Raw genomic sequence first — 16,274 nt, 5'->3', positions numbered from 1 at the left:
GGCTATTGCGGCCGTTAAGGAGGAGCTGGAGGCGCGCTGTCCCTCCCTGACAGTGGAAAAAATAGTCTCCGGGACTTGACTCCTGCCTGTGGAGCCATCTTTCTTTGGAGCGCTTCCCGCGTGAGTGGCTACATTGAACTTCGCCACCGCCGCTGGCCTTACAGAAAGCAAATTGGGACCAGTTACATAAGTGCACTAAAAAGGACATTTTTTATATTATTTTATCTTTCCTTTGTCGTGTGGTGTGAATCAGTGTGTGGACACGTCTCACAGTAGGATTTTAGTTTTTACCTCAGCACTCATTTTAATTCATTGGTTTGTTTTCATTAAATACATTATTGTTGCATTTTCTTGGTTGTGTTTGCGTGTTTTGTTGTTTCAGAATAAACCTGTGTGCTCCGTTCAGGTAAACGCCTCACATCCTTCCATCTCACGCGCGCAATCACTGCCATTTTCGACTGCCGCCTCGGGAGTAAAACTGTTTCGGCTATCCGTCATCCAACTGTCTTAATCGCTGGTGACAGGACAATATATTAGGTGTACCGGAAAGTAATGTAGTTTTTTAAGCTGTGTCTTCCTCTTTGAAAAACGACATTACTTTCTGGTATACACACTGGCAGATAACCCGCTTCCACAAAGCTGTTTTAAGGGAATTCGTTTGCAATAGAGTGTGGAATAGTTCGGGAGTTTCACAGGAATGTCCTTTGACAGCATAATGGCAGGGCCCGTGGAAATTCCTGAGGGTTTTTGGGGTCTTTTGGATCTGAAAGGTCTAAAGGGGTCTAAAGAGTCAAAAGGGTCTTCAGGTTCTCTAAGGGTCTTTGGAGTCCTTTGGGTCCTCTGGATCTTTGAGGTCTTTTGGGTCCTCTGTGTCTTTTGGGTACTCTAGGTCTTTTGAGTACACGAGGTCTTTTGGGTACTCTAGGTCTTTTGTGTACTCTAGGTCTTTTGGGTCTTTGGAGTATTTTGGGTCTTCGGAGTATTTTGGGTCTTCAGAGTATTTTGGGTGTTCGGGGGTCTTTAAGGGTCTTCATGGTGTTTGTGTCTTTGGAGTATTTTGGCTTTTTTCGTCCTTGGGGTCTTTTGGGTATTTAACGGTCCTCGGGGTCTATTTCGGTCCTCGGGGTCTTTTGTGTCTTTGTGGTCTTTTGGATTTTCAGGGTATTTAAGGGTCTTCGGGGTATTTAATGGTCTTCAGAGTCTTTTGGGTCATCGAGGTCTTTTGGGTCTTCCTGGTCTTTGGAGTCCTCTGGGTATTTTAGGTCCTCTGGGTATTTTACATCCTATGGGTCTTTTGGGTCCTCAGGGTCTTTTGGGTTCTCTGGGTCTTTGAGGTATTGGGTATTGAAGGGGCTTAAGGGTCTTCAAAGGTCTAAGGAGCATCAGCAGTCTAAAGGATTGAAAGGTACATTCCAATAGTATGTACAGGACGGACGGCTTCACCAACTGTGTTTTTTCGGTTTTATATGTTTCGATATATTAATAGATATAGACAGATTGACTGAATAGTTTTTTTAACTTCCTCTATGTATGCAAACCAATGACTGAGCATATACACCATGTGCACAACAAAAATGAATATAACTCGAGATTGCATGAAGAACAATAATTTTAAACCACCTCATGCACTGCCTGGACCCAATAGCTCTTCAATGAGGTATCATTCCGCCTTGTACATGTTGTGGTTACGATCTTTACCTCAATCAGACAACTTGCATATATATATATATATATATATATATATATATATATATATATGTATATATATATATATATACACACATATATATATATATACACATATATATATATACACATATATATATATACACATATATATATATATACAGCCTTGGCATTTAGTATGGAATATTTTTTTTGTGGGGGTGAACTTACTTTTCAAGATGTCTTAGAACCAAAAGTTCATTGGAATTATGTTGAAATTATTATAGATTTTGTTAATGTGACCTTTAAAAGAAACAAAAACCACATTTGACATTTCGAAGCAAATAAATTGATCCTTGAAAGTGATGTAAACTGATATCGAACTCAATTCATGGACAGTACTGTGTTAAACTTCTGCACGTTTTCCAGAAGTATCTCTTTATTTTGCACATTAGCCAATTTTTTTTTTAACAAAAACAAAAGTTAAATTACGACTGGGATTACGGACAGAAAAATTACAGTTCAGTACTTCGTGTAACCCCCACGAGCATTCAGGAGAGCACGTACACATTGAGGCATGCTGTTCACGAGATTTGCCAAGGTTTGGACAGGAATCGCTTGCCATGCAGTGACAATAGCCTGCTGCAATTCACGCACAGAGGTCGGCTGCTGGTCCAAGTGGTCGATTTGACGCATTAATTCTGCCCACAAGTTCTCTATCGGATTCATATCCGGGGACATGGCAGGCCACTCCATATGCTCTACACCATGGTCAGCAAGAAAGTGTTGGATCATGCGAGCACGATGAGGCCGTGCATTGTCATCTTGGAAGACAAAGTTTCCTCAAGGCTGCATGAGCAAATGGAAGCAATGTTTCTTCCAGAATGGCCCTGCACTTGAACTGGTTCAGGTTTCCATTCAGAACAACCAGGTCAGTTTTGCCCCCCGCATGAAAAGCAGCCCAAATGGTCACCCCACCACCTCCAGCTTGGACTCTTGGCACTATACAATCTTTGTTGTAGGCTTCATGCACTTGTCTGCGCACTCGGACGCGGCCATCCTGACGATAGACCAGAAATCTAGACTCGTCACTGAAGATCACGTGATTCCAGTGTCCTGGCTGCCATTGACGGTGCTCTCTGGCCCACTGCAATCGGCGCTGGCGGTGTTGTCTGTTCATGCGTGGCTTTCTCAGGGGACGCCTGGCACGATAACCTGCTTGAACCAGTCGTTGGTTGACTAGCCTTCTGGATATAGGCACATTTGTCAGTTGCTGCCACTCAGCCCTAAGCCGATTAGCTGACTTGGTACGGCCATTGCGGACTAACCGGTGGAGCTGGCGATCATCCCTCCTTGTGGTTCTGCGGGGACGTCCTGGCCTCGGTATTGGAGTAGGGACACCCCTCTGAGCATTTCGTTTCAGGATCTTTGACACCTGACCTTGAGTGATGCCATACTGCCGAGCAATAGCACGCTGTTTCATGCCGTAATTTCATAAAGCCACCACTCCATGACAAACAGCATTGTCGAGTTGACGGACCATCTCCAGAGGAAGCGGCAATAACTTTTGGAGACGTGCAGCAGTTGTTTTCCACTAATACAGAACGCAACAACCCTTGTATACCCGACTGTAAAGCCAATCATCAAATGCACCTGTCCGTACATTTTGCCACGCCACCTGTGATATAATCCTGTTGTTGACTTCTTGCTGCGACAGACAATCAGTGACATGGTTCTTTTAACAAATAAATCACCAAAGTGTAAAAGAAACTCACCAGATTGATATACTGAGTTAAAAAAGTAAACCCAAGTCAAGAAAAAAAAAAAATTCCATATTAAATGCCAAGTCTGTATATATAGTAATGACTTGCGGTTGGGATTAAAATCAAATGAATCAATCTTGAGTTCTCCAACCTTTAATGAGCAAAATAAACAACTGCTCGACGTTTCGATCATTGGTGGTTGATCGGTGTTTCGATGTCCCCAATCCACCCCCCCCCCTTTTTCTCTTATATAAGGGAGGGTATATAATTGTTTTTCTTTACTCTTGAGAAACGTCAGTGGATGCACGTTAGTTCGTGTTGCTGATCGAAACGTCGAGCAGTTGTTTATTTTGCTCATTAAAGGTTGGAGAACTCAAGATGGATTCATTTGATTTTAATCCCAACCGCAAGTCATTACTATATATACATACTTGGCATTTAATATGGAATTCTCTAACAACGGAAAGGAATAAGAGTCAACCACAATGAGTGGACTAACGTCTGTAGGCCAGATCAGATAGGACAGGCAGATTATTAAACCCTGAGGGTCATCAGTGAGCCAGCTGGGTTTTTACTTCCAATCCGATAATGGTGTGACAGTTCTCCTGAAACTAACTCGGTTTACTGAAGCCTCAAATCCAAATCCTTAACACCACTGCCTCCAGCTGGATTTGAAATCCACAACCTCTGAGATTATCTGAGTCGATTGTCCTCACCAACAAGCCATCACTATTCACCATTGATTTGCCATGCATCATAGTCAAGATTTGAACCTCCAGTCACTAGATTATGATGCAGAAACTCAGCCCAGATGAAGCTAATCCAGAAATCTTTTGAGGACAACTTTTCCTTACGAAGCGTTGTTTACAGAGGATTTAGCAAAGTTAACTGTATTGCTTATACAGTGTTGTCTTGTTACAGCTTGAACGAAAGTCAGGTTGGGTTGTTTGGCATCTCCCCCATCTCCCGTGATCCTATCCATACGTCATGAGGCTGTGATTTTTTTTTTTTTTTTGGGGATACAAGATCGAGGCTTGTGAAAGAGCTAACATTAATCACACAAAAAGTCAAACCGACACAAACCGAAACATAAAACACAAAATAAGGGGAGCGGTAGACAAGATTGGGAGAGCGGGCGAAGGACACAAACACAACATTTGAGAGCAGGGACAACGAGAGAACTGTGGGAGGGAGAGGGTTTGGGGGGAGGTGGGAGAAGTATAAAACATATGGACATTGCAAAGACTTCCAGGAAAGAAGTTGGAATTTCGAAAAAGTGTATCTGGGGTGAATTAGCGGGGGAAGAAAAGATCAAGGTTTTGGAAGGGGGAAGATAAGAGATGGCGGTGAACAGCTGTTTTAAAGACCTGGTAGGAGGAGTGGGATTGATGGGAGTGGGGGAGTTTGTTCCACAGGTGGGAAAAAAGGGGAATTAAAGAGTGAAGGTGAGCAGAGAGCCTAGATTTTGGCAGTTTAACCATAAGAGGGTTGCTGGCAGATCTTGTGCGACCTGTAGGAATATTTGAGGGACAGAGCACAGAGAGAGCTGGGGGAGCAAGGCCGGAGAGGAGTCGGTAGAAGACAGAAAGACCACCAACCTGCCTGCGGTGAGTGAGTGAAAGGCCCTCGGAGTTAGCTTCATCGCAGGAGATTCCAATGATTCTGAAAGCTTTGGTTTCAACAGCGTGAAGTCGAGCTAGGTGTGAGGCAGAAGCACCGGCCCAGAGGGGGGAACAGTATTCAATTGAGCTGCGGATGAAAGCCTTGCATGTGGTGAGGAGCTCAGGTGTGCCAAGGAAGGACTTCGCACGACGGAGGATGCCCAGTCGGCGACTGGCTTTGGAGGCCAGCTTGGAAATGTGGTTTTCCCAAGAAAGATCATGGCAGATATTGAGACCCAAAAGCTTGAGCGACAGAACTTCTTGGAGAGGATTGTTGAGAAAGTAGATGGGAGGGTTTTCCAGTCGGTCTTTTTTATTTGATTTTATTTTTTTCTTTTCTTTTTTTGTTTTGTTTTTGTATACTGAATCGAGGCTCGTGAAAGAGCTAACATTTATTTCACAAACAAATCAACCAGACAAACAAAATATACAAAAGAGGGAGCGGAAGACAAGATGGGGAGAGAAGGGGAAGCACACAACCACAACATTTGAGAGCAGGGAGAAGTGTGGGAGGGAGAGGGCTTGGGGGGAGGAGGCGTGGGAAGGGGGGGGGGGGGGGGAGAGGTATAAAACAAAAGGGGACCGAAATTAGCAGGGATAGAAAAGATCAAGGTTTTGGATGGGGGAGGATAAGAGATGGTGGTGAACAGCTGTTTTAAAGACCTGGAGGGTGGAGTGGGATTGAAGAGAGTGAGGGAGTTTGTTCCAGAGGTGGGAGAAAAGAGGAATGAAGGAGTGAAGGTGAGCAGAAAGTCTTGATTTTGGCAGTTTAACCATAAGAGGGTTGCAGGCAGATCTTGTGCGACCTGTAGGAATATTTGGGGGACAGAGCCCAGGGAGAGCTGGGGGGGCAAGGCCAGAGAGGAGTCGGTAGAAGACGGAAAGACCACCAACCTGCCTGCGGTGAGTGAGTGAAAGGCCCTTGGAGTTAGCTTCATCGCGGGAGATTCCAATGATTCTGAACGCTTTGGTTTCAACAGCGTGAAGACGAGCTAGGTGTGAGGCAGGAGCACCAGACCAGAGGGGAGAGCAGTATTCCATAGAGCTGCGGATGAAAGCCTTGTATGTGGTGAGGAGCTCAGGTGTGCCAAGGAAGGACTTCGCACGACGGAGGATGCCCAGTCGGCGACTGGCTTTGAAGGCCATATTTGAAATGTGGTTTTCCCAGGAAAGATCATGGCAAATAGTGACACCCAAAAGCTTGAGTGACAGAACTTCTTGGAGAGGATTATTCAGAAAGTGGATGGGAGGGTTGTCCAGTCGGTCTTTTCGGAGAGACATCGTAAGAGTGTGAGATTTATCAGGATTGAAAGACATGTTCCATTTGTTTGCCCAGTCTGTGATTTTGTCCAGGTCTGCAGAGAGTGAGGAGGCTGCAGACTGCCGATCTGAGGGATGAGGAATGGAGCGACAGAGAGTAGAGTCGTCAGCAAAGAGATAGAGAGGATTTTCAAGAGAGTCAGAGAGATCATTGATGAAGACCAGAAAAAGCACAGGGCCCAGAACACTACCTTGGGGAACTCCAGCCTGAACAGGAAGAGGAGATGAGAGAAACCCATTCAGGGCCACACGTTGACTACGACCAGAGAGGAAGTCTGCCAGCCATGCATGGAGATTTCCATGGATACCAAAGGAGGAGAGTTTGGTGAGCAGAGCAGGGTGCCAGACCGTATCGAAGGCACGTGAAATGTCAAGGGAGACAGCTCTAATTTCCTGTTTGGCGTTGAGGACCTCCATCCATTGTTGAGAAAGCAGAAGCAGCATGTCCAGAGTAGAGTGACCAGGTCTGAAACCAAATTGATGATCAGAGATCAAGCCATTGGAGAAGAGGAAAGATTTCATATCTGAAGCAATGATGGATTCCATGACTTTGCTGATAATTGGGAGAAGGCTGATTGGTCTGTAGTTGCTGGGATCCTGTTTTTGCACCTTTTTTGTGCAAAGCGGTGATGTTGGCTGATTTCCAAGCAGATGGCAGATGACCTTGAGCAAAAGAGAGGGTGAAGAGAACAGAAAGAGGGAGTGAAAGAGCGGAAGAACATGATTTTAGGACCCGTGGGTTGATGCCGTCAGGACCAGTTGCAGAATCAGAGTCCAGGGTTGACAGAAACTTTTCCACCTTGTCAGGAGGAAAGGTCACAGAGTCCAGGAGCAGCTGGGTACGACTGGGTACGGTGGGTACAGAGAGGGATGGGTTTGGGACACAAGATTTAGAGGCAAACACAGAGTTGAGGCATTCAGCTTTTTCACGTGCGGAGTCAGCCGTTAAGCCGTTTGAGGTGAGGGAGGGGATGGAGGGGGAACAAACACCAGAAACAGATTTGACCAGACGCCACCAGGATTTGGAAGAGGGAGACAGATAAGAGAGTTCGGTCTTGAGAACGGTGAGATATTGTTTCCTGGCTCTCCTGAGGGTGGACACACACTTGTTTCGGGCTTTGTGAAAGGAAATGAGATTTCCTTCCGTTGGATTTGCTTTCCAGGAGACGAAAGCAAGTTGTTTCAGGGCAACAGCCTCACCACAAGATTCCGTGTACCATGGACGGGAGGAAGGGTATGACAACTGAAGACGAGATGGGATAAATCTGTGCAAGAGAGAGAGCAATTTACTTTGAAAGAATTCCCAGGATGAGTTGATGTCAGAGGCGGTAGAGATGGGAGACCAGTCCAGATGATTGATGGCTGCTTGAAGACCGTGCCAGTTGGCCTGGGTGAAATGCCAGACTCGTCGACGCTGAGGAGGCTCTCTGAGAATGGTCAGAGAGATGTCCACTTTGACAAGCACATGATCAGATGAGCCGATTGGAGCAGAAGAAGAGCAGCAGACATTTTCAGGGAAGTTAGTCATAACCAAGTCCAGAAGAGAAGATGCTCCGTTGACTGAGATCCGGGTCGGGAAATTGACAGATTGAGTCAGTCCCAGTGAGTCGCAGAAGTCCTTTGCTGAAGAGCCATGGCTGGTGAGAGAGGTACCCACACCCAGGCAACTGGCATGGTGACAATTGAAATCACCACATATGAGGAAGAGAGAGTTGGGATGGGTAGATAGAAGTTGGTCCATATTATCAGACAGCGAGATGTAGATGGAGTCATCACTGTTTGGTGGACAGTACAACACACATATGAACAAAAGGTGGGAGCGAAGGGGAAGCCGTAGCCAAAGGTATTCCTGGGGGTGAGGTGGAGAGAGGGCAGTGGAGGGTGAGTGAGGAAGAGAGTTTTTTTATAAAGATAGCAACCCCACCTCCAGGACGAGGCTCAGGTCTATCATACCGGAGGAGGGAGTAACCTGGGAGAGATACCAAGGCATCAGAGACATCATGAAGGAGGAAAGTTTCTGTTAAGCAGATCACATCTGGTTTGTCAGAAGCAACCTGTATGGAGAGATCAGTCAAGTTTGAGCGAAGGCCCCGGATGTTTGAGGTCCATACCGTTAATGAAGAGGAAGGGGGAGCATTGGGTACAGAACAGGGGGGGAGGGGTAGGGTAAGATGTGGAAGAGGAGTAAGAGGTAGGGAGAGCTGTTGAAGGTGTGTCAGAGATTTCAGAGATTTCAGAATAGCTTGGAGAAAGGGAAGAATGGGGTGGACAAAAGGTTTGATGGAGATTGGGTGAGGCACAGTGAGGTGTTATTTGAGGAGGGGAAGAGCGAGGCAGAAGGTTGGGGGAGATGAAGGTGAAAGTTGGAAGGGTAGACACACACTTGTTCCGAGCTTGGTGGAAGGAACTGAGATTGCCTTCAGTTGGATTTGCCTTCCAAGAGGCAAAGGCAAGTTGTTTCAGGGCAACTGCCTCACCACAAGATTCAGTGTACCATGGACGGGAGGAAGGGCAAGACAACTGAAGACGAGATGGGATAAATCTGTGCATGAGAGAGAGCAGTTTGCTTTGGAAGAATTCCCAGGAAGAATTGATGGCAGAGGCAGTAGAGATGGGAGACCAGTCCAGATGATTGATGGCTGCTTGCAGACCGTGCCACTGGTGTGCCAGTCAGCCTGAGTGAAATGCCAGACTCGTCGGCGCTGAGGAGGCTCTCTGAGAATGGCCGGAGAGATGTCTACTTTAACAAGCACATGATCAGAAGAACCGATTGGAGCAGAAGAAGAGCAGCAGACATTTGCAGGGAAGTTTGTCATAACCAACTCTCGAAGAGAAGATACTCCATTGACTGACATCCGGGTCGGGAAATTGACAGATTGTGTAAGTCCCAATGAGTCACAGAAGTCTTTTGCTGAGGTGCCATGACTGGTGAGAGAGGAACCCACACCCAGTTTTGAAGGGGAGGAGTTAGGGGGGAGTTTTGGAGAGGGAGGGGCAAGGGGGGAGTTTAGGAGGAGAGGGGCAAGGGGGAAGATTTGGAGGGGAGGGGAAGGGGGAAGATTTGGAGGGGAGGGGCAAGGGGGGAGTTTAGAAAGTGGGTGAATAATGAAAGACGAACATTGATAACAAATTGGGTTTACATTGTGATTTTCAAGTTAGAGATCCGTTTAAGAACGATGGAGGAGGGGTGGAATGAATTTGAATTTGGAGCATGTAGTGATTTAGAATTATAAGACTGAATATTTTTTTGAAGTGGATTGAGTTGGAGAGGAAATTGAAAAAAGCCTTTTAAATAGGAAGAAAAACAGCGTGTTGGAATATACCACTGAATAAAACACTGCAGGGGAAAGTTTAAACATATTTAAACAGAACTGTGAAGAACAATCTAATATTCACAAAAATACCAACGGGGAAAGGGAGCCTCGAGGAACAACCACGAGTCACGTGAACAGGGGAAGAGATGTCAGCAAAAATAACAGGGCAAAACAGATCTGGGGAATGGCGTGAAAATGGGGGTGAATGGGGGTGCATGGGGGTGAAATACGTGGTCGCAGAATAAACGAACGAAAAGAAGGAACTGTTTTTTTCTTGTTTGTTTTTTTAGTTAAGAATTTAAATAAGGAGGTATGGGGTGAAAAGACTGGGAAAAGACTGAGAGAACGAGAGTAGAAGGACCACAATCGACCACTGAGAGAAAACAAGCCTCAAGGTAGGAATCTTCAAGAACTAGGCTGCAATTTACCGCGGTACAAAATACTCGACCATTATATACAAGTATGAAAGATTAACACCGATAAATCTTCCAAGGGACGCACTTTAGGTACACACACGTAAGATAAATACAGTTTCGACAAAAATACAATTGTGAACAATGACTTAACTTCGAGCGTGCGTGAAGATCGTGGACAGCGTTCCGAAAAACCGTGACCTCCCCGACCCCCCTCCTGCCATGTGTATATATATATATATATATATATATATATATATATATATATATATATATATATATATATATACATATATATATATATATATACATATATATATATATATATATAGATATATTCCAAATCAATACTGATGTTACACTAAAGATCATTTGTAGATTTTATTTTACCACTCAAATGGCACAAAGCTAACTATGTATAAAAGTGCAAAAACATCAAATCAGGACATCTTCAGCAGCATGTTCAAGGATTTAAAAACCCTGTCATAATAATCATATCTAATTGAAAATGTGTCACAAAGACCAAAACGCATTGTTAACTTTGGCCTAGTTCCTCACCAAACACTCTCGTAGTGCATCAAAAGCCATTCTAGGTTCACTAAGCACAGGCAGCTGCTCCACCTGTTGAGCCTGGGCCTGTAGCCAATCGTCAAGGTGACGTGCCTGGGCTTCTAGCTCATCCCAAGTCTCAGATTGACCCTCCAGAAACTGCACCTGTTCAGAGATTATCAGTCAGATAAACATGCAAGTAGATTTTCTTTTTACTAGCGGAACAACTTTCAAGTAAATAGAAAATGGCACATACACACAATGGATTGCATTTTTGCTGAAGTGCTACATTGTGTGTGAAAAACTACAACTATTGATACAAAAAACTACAACTACTTGTACATATATATCTCACCAGTAACCTGGTGTCAACAAACATCCAAAAAGACCAGACCACTTGTTACTCACAGTTTAAACAGGAATTTTGTAATTCGCTTTGCAAATACATTTTGTGCCTTGGCTAATAAATCCCCCTGTCTGCAGCAGGGGTCAGTAAACTACATGTACTGTAGAACATGCATAGACTAAAATCGGAAGTCGTCCCCACCTCCCCCCCTTTATTTTTCTGTTTAAAAAAAAAGAAGATTTTCAGACGTACACACACGCATACACACATACAGAAAAGTGCCTTATTTAATATAGTAGGATTATTTACTAATCACCTCCTAAAGATGTTGAAATCCCAATCCATTCTCAACATACGATTACCTCGTATGTGGCTTACCTTGGAAGCCAGGAGTCCCTGCAGGCAATGCCATCGATGGTTCAGCATTCCCAGCATCTCAGCAAAGGCAATTTGCTCCTGCCGCTGATTGGCTGCATCATGTCCACACTGATGGCCCAAAGCCTGGTTTACTGCATCAAGGGTGAGCTGCCAACGTTGTGTCAACAGCTGTTTACCCTGCACGGCAACACCCATACTATGCATCACATTTCTGATTTCCAACTCAATCTCTTATGAAATTATCTTGTATGGGACAAATTACATGATGTCAAACTAATCTTTCAGCTGTGCCATCATTTTGGAAGATTCACAAGTGGACAGCATACCTTATACTTATTAAGATAGACTTTGATTTGTTCCAAACCCATTGCAGTCTCCATTTCCTTCTCCTCTGCACGAAGCTCAGCTTCTGTGGACTCAATCCAGCCAAGCAGCTCATTTGAAGCCTCATGTGATTTCAACTTGTCCATCTGAAGCTGAAACAAGTACAAAAAGTTTTAATTAAAACAAAATCCGCGTCGATGTTACACAATGCCTAGAGGCAGCTGTGCCTATAACGTCGATGTTATAGGCACAGGACATTCCTATTGATTCGATTACTTGATGTTATTTTTGTGCAAAGTGAAAATATATCTCGGCAATTTCCCGTGTGTAGCGACGAATTTTTAATATATCTCGGCATTTTCCCGTCTGTTATTTCAGGCTGTTATTTCAGGCGGTGTATGACTGACCATGCCGCGATTTAAAAAAAATATATCTCGGCAATTTCCCGTGTGTGGCGACATGTGAACGAAGCTATGCTCCTCTCTCCACATTATTGTGACGACGTATAAATTAAATATTTCATCGTGACGATTGTCATCAAATGGACGAATTTTTAATATATCTCGGCATTTTCCCGTCTGTTATTTCGGGCGGTGTATGACTGACCATGCCACGATTTAAACAAAATATATATATCTCGGCATTTTCCCGTCTCTTATTTCGGGCGGTGTATGACTGACCATGCCGCGATTAAAAAAAAAAAAATCTCAATGGACTTGAAGTTACAGGCCTTTGAGAATTCATTTCGTTCTATAAAGGGCAACTTTCATTGGATTTTCTTCCAGTTTTTTTTCAACCGAGTCTAAAACTATGTTAGCGTCTGTGAAAAATGAAATGATATATCGAATTTGATTTGAAATAAAACTGTGTGAGAGAGGAAGACACCACGGGCCTACAAAACAGGCCTCAAAGCTATGCGAGTTAATAAAATGGTGGATATTTGTTTATATGAAGGCTCTCCCAGGATGGGTGGAGCTATGGTTTCCAGAATGGGTGGAGCTTTGAGGTTTTGTCTTCTCTGCAAGAAGAAGAAGAAGAAGAAGAAGAACAACAACAACAGCAGCAGCAGCAGAGGGCACTCTATGAGCAGCGTCTGCGACACGGCTAAAATTAACATGAATTAATATTTAAAGTGATCCAAGCTGATCCATTGATTGATCCATTGATCCATTGATCCATTGATCCATTGATCCATTGTTGGCCCAAAGATGCTCTGTGTTGAACCTCCATAGTAGGATCAAATCGATGGTGGTTTAACCATTTAGAATTCATATTGTAATATCCTTACTATATAACTGGTTGTTTTTTAAATTTTGAATTCCTCACTCTTCCATGAGTCTCAATCTTGTATATAACTTTTATTTCAATCAAGCCAATTTTAAATTGATATCAGCCAATTTGTGATACGATTCTCTTTTACAGTTCTTGTAATAAATTTCATACATAGAATGAAGACATTTGGAGCATCCTCTGAAACTTATATTGACATTCCATTTATTTAACGCACTAGCAGGGGCTACCCGGCACTGTCTGGGGGTGGTAGGGGGGAGGGATGTGCGGATATCCGGATATCCGGTGTTGTCTGGCTGGGTGAGTTTTTCCCGGAGGTGCTTTCGGGATGTGTTGGACATCGAAAAACGATGGAGTTATTGGCTTCATGGGGGCTGCCAGCCCGATCATGTAGTATTTATTGGCCTGTAGTGTTAGTTAAGTGATTTATGGGCAGAATAAGTCTTTCTCCTTAAATAGGTTTCCTTGTATTTGTCAATTTAATCCACCACAGCATTTTAGTCTTTTGCCAAAGCTTATTATCTCCACCACCATGGTAGAGCCCTGTCTGTCTGTCTGTTTGTCTGTCTGTGAGCAGGATATCTCAAAAAGGTTATTGGACAACTTGGGTTGAAGACAAGGACAAATTGATTAGATTTCGGTGAAGATACGAATCTGGAACCTATAATTTTAAAAGTGATTCTTCACCATTGAGAGACATAGCCAAAAACAATACAGTAGTTCTCACAATAACTCAAAGTTATGGATGGATTCGAACGAGGCTTGGTGGGCAGGTTGGGTGTACGATGAGGATGAATTGATTAGATTTTGGTGAAGATCGGAATTTGGATCTGGATAAGATAATTTCTAGCTCACCTGGAACGAAGTTCGGGGGAGCTCATGCGATGGCGCGTCGTCCGTCCGTCAACATTTGCAACTTGTTATCCGAAACCGCTGATGGGATTGCGACCAATCTTGGTACAAATGATATTTGTTGTGTTGTGACTAAAGTTCGTTCACGGCATTAAAAAAATCAGTGTAAATGAGTCTACCAGGGGGTCAAAGTGGATCCAGGTTTGACCCCCAAAATAGGAATTTGCTTTTTCCTCTGAAACTCCACACCCTATTTCGATGAAACTTCACCACGACCTTCATCACCCGTGATGTACCAAAGTTTGTTCACGGCATTAAAAAAAAAAAAAATCGGCCCCTTTGGGGGTCTACAGGGGATTAAAGTGGGTCCAGGTTTGACCCCTAAAATAGTTATTTGCTTTCTTCTCTGAAACTACACACACGATTTCAATGAAATTTCACCACAACCTTCACCACTCGTTATGTACCAACACTTGTTCATGGCATAAAAGAAAAATCTGCCCCTTTGTGGATCAATGGGGGGGGGGGGGGTAGCCCCCCCAAAAAGGTATTTGCTTTCTTCTCAGAAACTACACATGCAATTCTGATGAAACCTGACCACAACCTTAATCACCCATGTTGTACTAAAGTTAGTTCCTGGCATTTAAAAATCGGGGTCTAAGGTGTTTATGGGGGGAGGGGGGGGGTTGCCTCCCAAAACAGGTATTTGCTTTTTTTCTCAGAACCTACGCACACGATTTTGATGAAACTTCACCACAAACTTCATCTTCCGTGATGTACCAATGTTTGTTCAAGACATTGGAAAAATTGGGGTTTGAGGAGGTATTGGGGGTCTCGGGGTTGCCCCCCAAAATAGGTATTTTTTTGTTTGTTTGTTTAAAGTCATGATTATGTTAGTATGATTCTACATGCTGCCCCGTCTTCTAGAAACCATTGAAATTGGTTTAAAATACCTTTAGTCAGTGCAGTATACTGTTTATTCTACTAGGTGAGCACCTAGTATTCCTCCTGTGTTATAATTACCTCCGCCACTGAAGATGGATGGAGGTTATGTTTTCACCACTGTCTGTTTGTTTGTCTGTCTGTCTATTTGTCTGTGAACAAGATATCTCAAAAAGGTTGTAGAGAGATTCGAAATTAATTTTTGCAGAGAGCTCGTGTATGTGATAAGGACGAAATGATTAGATTTTGGTAAAGATCCAGATTCGGATCCAGCTAGTAGAATTTCTTAAGTCATTCTTCACCATTGGGAGATAGGGCCAAATATGATATATAGCAGGATATCTCAAAACGTTATGGACGGATTTGGATGAAACTTGGTGGACTGGTTAGGTGTGTGACAAGGACTACTATATTCGATTTTGGTGAAGATCTGAATATGGATTCGGATACGAGAATTATTTAATGTTTAGGTGATTCTTCACCATTGAGAGATCGGGTGAAAAGCGATATATAACATGATATTTTAAAAGGTTATGGACGAGTTATGACTAAACTTGGTAGATGAGTTGGTTAGGTGACAAGAACAAGCCGATTAGATTTTGATTAGGTCCGGATTCAGATTCGGCCAATCAATGGGATACAAAATGTAAACTGTTTAGCCTGGTGGAGGTATGCTCTCTACTGAGTGCCGTTCTGGTTTGGCCATGTTATCAGTCTATAATAATTTGCCACAAAATTGTTAACATCCACAGGCAAGCTTTTAAAGATCCCCTCTGAATGAAGTTGTACTTTATTTGTACTTTGTACACTCTGTTGGCAGCACATCAGAATGAGCAGTTCAAACATGCGAAGCCATTGTCAACAATGCATACCTGGTGCAGTTTCTCTTGAACCGACGGCAGCTGACTCACAAGTTCAGACCATCGCATCTCAACCTGGCCAAGTTGTGTGCGAAGGCTCGCTGAGTCGGAGACCTTCAACTTCATCAGTTGACCTCCAGTACTCACCACAGATGATTTAAATGTAGATTTCTCATCTACTTCTCTCATGAAATCCTTAGAAAAGAAGAAGCGAGAAAGCCATTTCGACACTCAACACTTGTTACAATTCTGCAATTTAATTTCTGGTGTACAATATTTCCATGATTTTGTTGCAAATCTTCATTTTCACTTAAAAGGGTTTTTTTTTTTCATTCAACCTTTGTCTGAGAGATGTTGGAGATGGGTGGGGAACTCACCACAAATGAATTCAGGTGAGATCGGGCTATGGTAAAATCCTGCTCCACAGAGTCAGACTCTCGCCTCCAGTGCTCAAGCCGAGCTAGGGAGTCAGTGAGCCACTCCCCGAGCTCAGCTGAGTCTCGATGAAATCTAGCAATTGATTGTTGACAATGATATTAATACGAAAACTAGGGACAAATTATAGACAATAAGCATGTAACAGAACATATAAGGCTT

At 43.6% G+C, this 16,274-nt stretch overlaps 1 protein-coding gene across 6 annotated transcripts in view; it reads right to left on the bottom strand.

Moving 5' to 3' along the window:
• Positions 1-16,274, bottom strand: part of LOC137436726 (nesprin-1) — a 344,176-nt gene that overhangs the window by 181,217 nt on the left and 146,685 nt on the right. For all 6 annotated transcript variants that reach the window (XM_068130758.2, XM_078786725.1, XM_078786724.1 and 3 more), the window contains 5 exons: positions 16,055-16,187; positions 15,690-15,872; positions 11,736-11,885; positions 11,410-11,586; positions 10,695-10,850 (listed from right to left, as the gene is read on the bottom strand). In XM_068130758.2, coding sequence (XP_067986859.2) covers positions 10,695-10,850; positions 11,410-11,586; positions 11,736-11,885; positions 15,690-15,872; positions 16,055-16,187 — 799 coding nt within the window. The remainder of the gene's footprint in view (positions 1-10,694; positions 10,851-11,409; positions 11,587-11,735; positions 11,886-15,689; positions 15,873-16,054; positions 16,188-16,274) is intronic.

Source organism: Myxine glutinosa, chromosome 11, assembly GCF_964187855.1.
Source record: "Myxine glutinosa chromosome 11, kmMyxGlut1.1, whole genome shotgun sequence".
Classification (NCBI taxonomy): domain Eukaryota; kingdom Metazoa; phylum Chordata; class Myxini; order Myxiniformes; family Myxinidae; genus Myxine; species Myxine glutinosa.
The sequence above is the reverse complement of the archived record's forward strand: the minus strand, read 5'-3'. Positions and strand labels throughout refer to the sequence as shown.